Source organism: Rhagoletis zephyria, unplaced genomic scaffold, assembly GCF_001687245.7.
Source record: "Rhagoletis zephyria isolate East Lansing unplaced genomic scaffold, Rhagoletis_zephyria_1.1 Rzeph_scaffold_02917, whole genome shotgun sequence".
NCBI classification, from domain to species: domain Eukaryota; kingdom Metazoa; phylum Arthropoda; class Insecta; order Diptera; family Tephritidae; genus Rhagoletis; species Rhagoletis zephyria.
The window spans coordinates 57,967-64,700 of record NW_016160001.1 but is presented as its reverse complement, the minus strand read 5'-3'; the positions used below and the strand labels follow the sequence as shown (position 1 = coordinate 64,700).

At 34.8% G+C, this 6,734-nt stretch overlaps 1 protein-coding gene across 4 annotated transcripts in view; it reads left to right on the top strand.

Moving 5' to 3' along the window:
- The first annotated feature begins 2,111 nt into the window (after positions 1-2,111).
- Positions 2,112-6,734, top strand: part of mys (position-specific antigen beta subunit myospheroid) — a 15,052-nt gene continuing 10,429 nt past the window's right edge. The window contains exons 1-3 of one of the 4 annotated variants that reach the window (XM_017622752.1): positions 2,112-2,258; positions 5,792-6,387; positions 6,457-6,685. In XM_017622752.1, coding sequence (XP_017478241.1) covers positions 5,865-6,387; positions 6,457-6,685 — 752 coding nt within the window. In that variant the 5' untranslated portion in view covers positions 2,112-2,258; positions 5,792-5,864. Of the gene's footprint in view, positions 2,259-2,281; positions 2,480-5,791; positions 6,388-6,456; positions 6,686-6,734 lie in introns of those variants that run through there. The other 3 variants (XM_017622751.1, XM_017622753.1, XM_017622750.1) reach the window with 3 other exon arrangements.

The following is a 6,734-nucleotide window of genomic DNA, read 5'->3' as shown; positions in this document are numbered from 1 at the left end:
ACCTCAATCAAAGCTCGTTTTTAATCACCCCGTTTACACAGGCAAATCTCGGATTATTAGCCGTCAAATTTGTTGTGCTTGTTATTCTTACATCTCAAGGAAAAGTTATGTTTCTTCTCTGTGCCACCGTGATCACGTTCTTTTGCTATATTAAGCAATATAGATATATTTTAACTTAACATTTTATTAAAAAAAAATACATTTAAAACCCTCCTTTCCTTGCTAGCGTCCATTTTTGTTTACTTTTACACTTGCCATTTCTCCTCTTCTTCGCAAAAACAATCGATAAAACTAGGATGGACACCGAAAAGTTATCGTTTAAATCTGAGATTATTTTATAATTACAGATTAACAAGGGCGGAATTTTATATGGCTAATCTCTTTTTCTAATTACAGATTAGGAAGTTAAGCTCAAAAATGAGGATAATCTACTTATATGTGAACCTAGTATAATTTAAGCCAGCACCAATAATGCTCGAAATCCCGTACTCAGTCAAAACAACATAAATCCAAAAACAAGCCAAAATCAAAACCACAAAATATAGGTTATAATTAACATATGTTATAACGATTTAGTACATTAAGAGCATGTGTGTGAATGGCGAACTAAATCCGCGGCAAGTAAATTTTTGACAACCGTGAGGTGAATAAAATTTCAGTAGCTCATGAGGACAGCGGAATATTTCACAATAAATTAAATAAAAGCTTAAATTAATGAATTGCAATCAACGATGGAAGATTTTTTCTTAAAATATTAATTTCACTTCAATTTGTAATTTTTTATTCCGCATAAATCTGCGGTTAACAAAAATTTACTGCTCTCAAAAAATATTTAATTTCACTCAGCAGATTGGCAAAACTGCCTCACCATAGTAAAAATTTTATTCAGCCGCTTTCCCCATAGAACTTTGTTACCCTATGTAAAATAATATATTTCGAGCATTTTTGATATTTAATTCAACAAATATTTTTCATCATTTTACACAAATTCACGATCATTTCCACACGGCAACACTCGATTAGTTTGACAGCACTTGCAGAAAAAATTTCCGAAGTCGATTTTCGCTATTTAAGTTGCAGTCACACCTTGCATCTTTTCTGAAACTGATATCCGAAAAGTGACAGAAAGATCTTTCTGGCTGTTCACACATCGAAATAAAATTTCTCTTTCTCAATTTGACTGCGAATTGTGTGGAAAAGACGGAAATATTGCCACGTCTGACCGGCTCTTTACTTAGGGTTTACACCGGACAATACTATCATGACAATAGCATTGAGTGCGATTATATTGGTATTTATTATAAAATATAAAAAGTGAAAGTTGATAACAATTAGCAAAAAGTTCATAAAATATGGTTTTCAGGATTGAAAGTGTTTTACAATCGCATATCATCAGAACGGTTCGAGTTTTCAATGCCAACATTCTGACCACAAATGTGCACCCACTTCTCATTAAAATTTAGGACTTTAAGCAGACCAAACAAACGCGCAAACTTTTCAATCACAAAGCACTTCATTTTATATCATACATTTGTAATAAACCAAAGTTAAAATCACTCATAAAACACATCAAATTGCTAAAAAAAAAGCCACGCCGAAGCGATAGAAGACGATGTAAACAAAACGGTAAAACATCAAAAAAGCTACGAAAACTTCTTTCTGAAATTCTACTCCAAATACAACGACAGAGAACGTATATTACTAAAACAACTATTTTCACAAAAAATCTAACACTCCAAAATATCACAAAATCATCAATATTCATATTTAATTAACACTCCAAACACTCTCGTGAGATTTAGCTCTGTTAATATTCTTCTTTTCTGCTTTGTATTTTGCTTTCGCTGTTAAGTATTCCAAATATTTGTCGCTCTTAAAATGCGCTTCGCCAGTTTAGTTGGCTCGAAAAATGTGGCATTAACAGTTTTTGGACCTTCTCTATAAATATACGTTCTCTGACAACGATGGCCGATTGAGTGATCTCTGTAGTCATTGGTTCATGGTCTATGTGGTTATTTATAGATAAATGTCAAATTAAATACGAAAAATACAACCCTGCGTAGAAAGATATGTTCGAAGCAACAAATCGCCGTCAAATTTCAGATTGTTCGAAAAGTTCATCGAGTGTGGTTCGTTTGAGGTGGTTTGCGTTCGGTTGTAGAAAATTTAATATCCGTACGCCCCTGATGGAAATAATATCAAGTAAAATAAAATAAAAACGTGTGGAAATTATTAAATTAAACACTTTAGTAAGAAGTGTAAGTAAAAAATCATAGGATAATACCATAAATTACGTAAGAAATGTAGTGGGTGATCATTGTAGTGCATAACCAAAAAGGAAAAGGTGATTTCATTCATTTCGCAGTGTTGGAATAAAATAATGGAGGGGTAGATAACGAAGAAAAATGGCAGTAGTAGTGAAACATATGAAATAGACAAACAAACAAAGAATGTTGACACAAATAGCGGATAAACTCCAGTGAGTAGCTACAAGATGGCATCATCAGCAAAACTAGATTTGCCAAGAAAAGAACGCAGAGGAAATGCGTAATGCAATTAACCAACTGCCTGATATTAGGCCAACATATATATGTAAATCTGTGTTCATATGGAATAGTACCTTATGTCGAAGGGCTGGCTTTAGTATAATGCGGCATACGATTGTGAATGACCCACTGGCACCGAGCCGTTGAAGAACTTTTGGCAAATAAACGTGCAAGAATTAGTTCCGATACTAGCAAGTCAATATTCTTATTAAGTCTTATCAAAAAATTCCTTGTCGTTTAGAAGATAAAGGGAATGCCGCATTATACTAAAGCCAGCTTCTCGACATAAGATACTATTCCATACGAACACAGCATTTATATACATATTTGTATCTACATAAATAGATGGCTGCAGTGCCACTCCCACTTTCTGGTAGTGTGAATTACCGTATGTATGAGTTTGAGACTTATTTTCAAATAGAACAAGTTACCAAACGCCCACACAGACCATAACTGATCTTTCCGATTTTTTTTATCTTATAAAAGTTCATGCGCTAATGTATATACAATTGTACATAGTTCATATATATGTATAAATGCTTATGATCTTATGTGTTAAAATTGAAGAAACCCAACTGAATGTTCAAACGTATTTATATATTTATGTACATATATCTCATACTAGCTAAGAGTAGTTGATTATAGATTCATTGCTTTTTCCAACGCTGCCTCCGTCTTATCGCAGTTGCTTGTTGCTGTTATTTTACCTTCGATGTTATTTGCGGCGCTGTTGCTGGCGGATTCAGTGTTGGCGTTCATCTCGTTTCCGCTGATGCGTGGGCTAAATATAGCTAACGCAACCCACCATCGCCACCATCATTGGGTACATACATACATATAGTACTTTTATATTGCATACATATTTGTTTATGATTTGTACATAGACCAGTATGTAAAGTTTATTCACGTGCGCCCTAAGGTTTATGTTGTCACATCGTTACTCATAGAAGCAAGGTAACCAGTTATCCCATTATATACAGATACCTACTGTGCACTCCATTCTATACGATCATCGGCTTCGATTCGAATCTAGTAATATCCAATTCAATGAAACGTTTGATGACTGCAGTGAAAGTATGACAGGTCATCTGTTATTTATTTGTAAATTCGTATACTTATTCGATAATTTATAAATTTATTGCAAATGTTTATTTAAATATTTGCAGATGGTGCTTGGTCCTCGATTTGCTTTTGTAAAATCGACTGCAGAATTCAAGTGCATGGTGTTTCCTATGAGTATCCCTCTCCTGAATAAAAAAAGCGGTGATGTCTATTCCATATTGAAACGTGAGGGGGGTTTCATTTTGTGATTTCCAAATCTCAAAAAAAAAAACATTCTTTTGTAGCTGATCGCACAATGTTGATCATCGGCAAAAACTTCGATAACTTGAAGCAAGTATTATGCTAATGGTGGATGTCGTCTTCATATCTCACCTGACCACAATCCATCCAATTGATGACCTTTCGTAAACTTGTCAAACAAAGCTTCTTAGCTTATTTATTTAATATAAAACATTGAAATATGTTATTTACTTACATTATTTATTTCTTCCGAATTACATATTGTACATACGTATGCGGGTGTGTGTATAAGTTAACTTTCCCTTATCCTTGGATCTTTCATATTATTTAGCTCACCGGTATAAACTTTTGAAAATCGATTTACTGTTGTTGACCTGACTTCAGATAAAAAAAAATTCGCGTTAAAACTATGTAGTTTGCTATTTAACATGCCTTCCGCACAATGCAATTTCGATTTCGAATTTTGTTGTTAGTGAGTGTTTGGCGTCAATAGGCGCCCTACCATATTGAACACTTCCTTTGTGTCTGCGCCAATTAGTCTTATGTTATCCTACCCTTATTTAGATGCATTTATTCGCTGCCTCATTGTTCCGTCATCCATTTCCTTAATTGAAAATCCATTATGTTACACGGCCACACTTCTACCGCCAATTCACGCAAGCTTAGCATTACTCCTCACTCCTTTCGTCTTTGTTGTCGTGCCGGGCATCCGTAATCGTTTTAATCTCAAATATATACGTACATACTACATATGTACATATGTACATAAATATTTATATATACATTCATATGTATAAACATAACAAATTACATATGTATGTATGTACATATCGTTGCTTTAATATAGAAAAGCCTTAACTCATATGGTCGCTGAAATGCAAAAAGCCGTAACTGACTAAAATTTTGTATTGCTTAAAATAATGTGGGGGCTTATAATTCAACGAAATGCATCATAATCAATCAAAAAGGGAATTTTAGATTTTTACTTAGTTACGGATTTTTGTATTTCAGCGACAATGTGAGTTAGGGCCTTTCTATATTAAGGTAACGATATGTGTGTATGAATGTTTATCAGGCTTTCGTAATTTCTTTATATTCTTACATACAAATTTCCATACATATGTACAATGTTTGTATATTTTTATGTACGTTGTGTGATTTCATTTTCTTGGTCACTACCTCTCAATTCGCTTGTTGGCGATGTCCATGGCAGATGACTCACTATTAGCTCACAATTTGATTCATATGAAATCGCGCTGAGTGTCTCAACAAAGTCAACAATAGCAGTGGCGGATAACGTCAGCAGTGCAAGCGAAAATAAATAAAATTAAAAATAAAGTAAAGTAAAAAGAAAAAAAAAACAACTAACGTGCTATTTATGCCTTAAGCTGTATTTTTACTAATATATTGAAATTTACAGGTAGAATATAATTTTTTAACTAACACGGAAAACAGCTGCGATTATATTAAATTTGTTTGTGTAGGTAAACGGCTTTAAAAACTAAAATGCAAAATAATCGATTTTTTTTATTATTTTTTTTTAAGTATTTATGCGTCAACTCTTATCTGATCAGTTTGGAAGTTATTTGATACTAATTGATACAGAAATCTTCTCTTTTTGGCCTACATATATAGTGATACTCAAGGAATTAAAATAAAAAGGGTAAGCTGATATTTTGGTAGTGAATGGCGAAAGCGGGTCGTCTCCAAACCAAATTTGCCAAGGGATGAAGGAAATTGTTCCGTATACGTCATATCTAGCATGCGGATGCACCTATAGCCAAAAAAAGTTATTATTTACTTGCGCTTTGTGTATTTTATTACTCTTCCATATTAGCATCTCAAATACAATTTTCACTCGCTACAATTTCTTATACTTATTCTTTCTTGGATTGTTTTCCTGTTCAATTTACTTATCTATTTATAACTTAAAATTTCAACAGCTTCCAGTCCATTGTTTTCCCTCATTGCACACGACTAGACAGTCTTCAAGCAACGCACATAACGGAATCAATCATGTTATCACCACACCCCCACGGCCTACCACCTGCCTCCTTACGGCTGTTAGCTATGCTCTTTGCCACACTCTTCGCCTGCAGCAGCATTTTGTGTGTAGAAGCGCAGCTAGCTGGAAAAATCATACAAGATCCCTGTGTGAACAAGGCATCCTGCCATGAATGTATACAAACACAGAATTGCGCTTGGTGCATGCAACCTGAGCTGGGAGATTCACCACGTTGCTTCAGAAATAGTATACTAAACTATTGCAAGGAGGAATATACCTGGAATCCTCAAACAGAGCAACGAATGGTGATTAACCGCGAATTAACACGTGGCGGTAATGCAAGCGCTGCCGGTGGTTATGGTTATGGCTATGGTGGTTCTTACGAGTCCGGTTATAGTAGTAGCTCATCGTCCAGTTCATCGTATGCAGGTGCTTATGGTAGTGCAGCTGCCGCTGCCGCCTCCGGTGCCGCGAGTGCTAGCGGCGAAATTGTGCAAATTAGTCCACAGCGTGTTAGCCTCAAGTTACGCATTAGTAAGTTGTGTTGAAAGTAGGCTTTCTGACAGGTTACCACAAATTTATTGGAACGTACTTTCTTTATAGATCAAATGCACTCATTAAACATGCGTTACTCACAAGCTGTCGATTACCCTGTTGACTTGTACTATTTGATGGACTTGTCCAAATCTATGGAAGACGATAAGGATAAGCTGTCTGCATTGGGCGATAAACTTTCGGAGACTATGCGTAATATTACATCGAACTTCCGTTTAGGTTTCGGTTCATTTGTCGATAAGGTGCTGATGCCATACGTTTCAACTATACCCAAAAAGTAAGTCAACACATTTTATTATATTTTCTAAAGTGTTATATAGTGCATA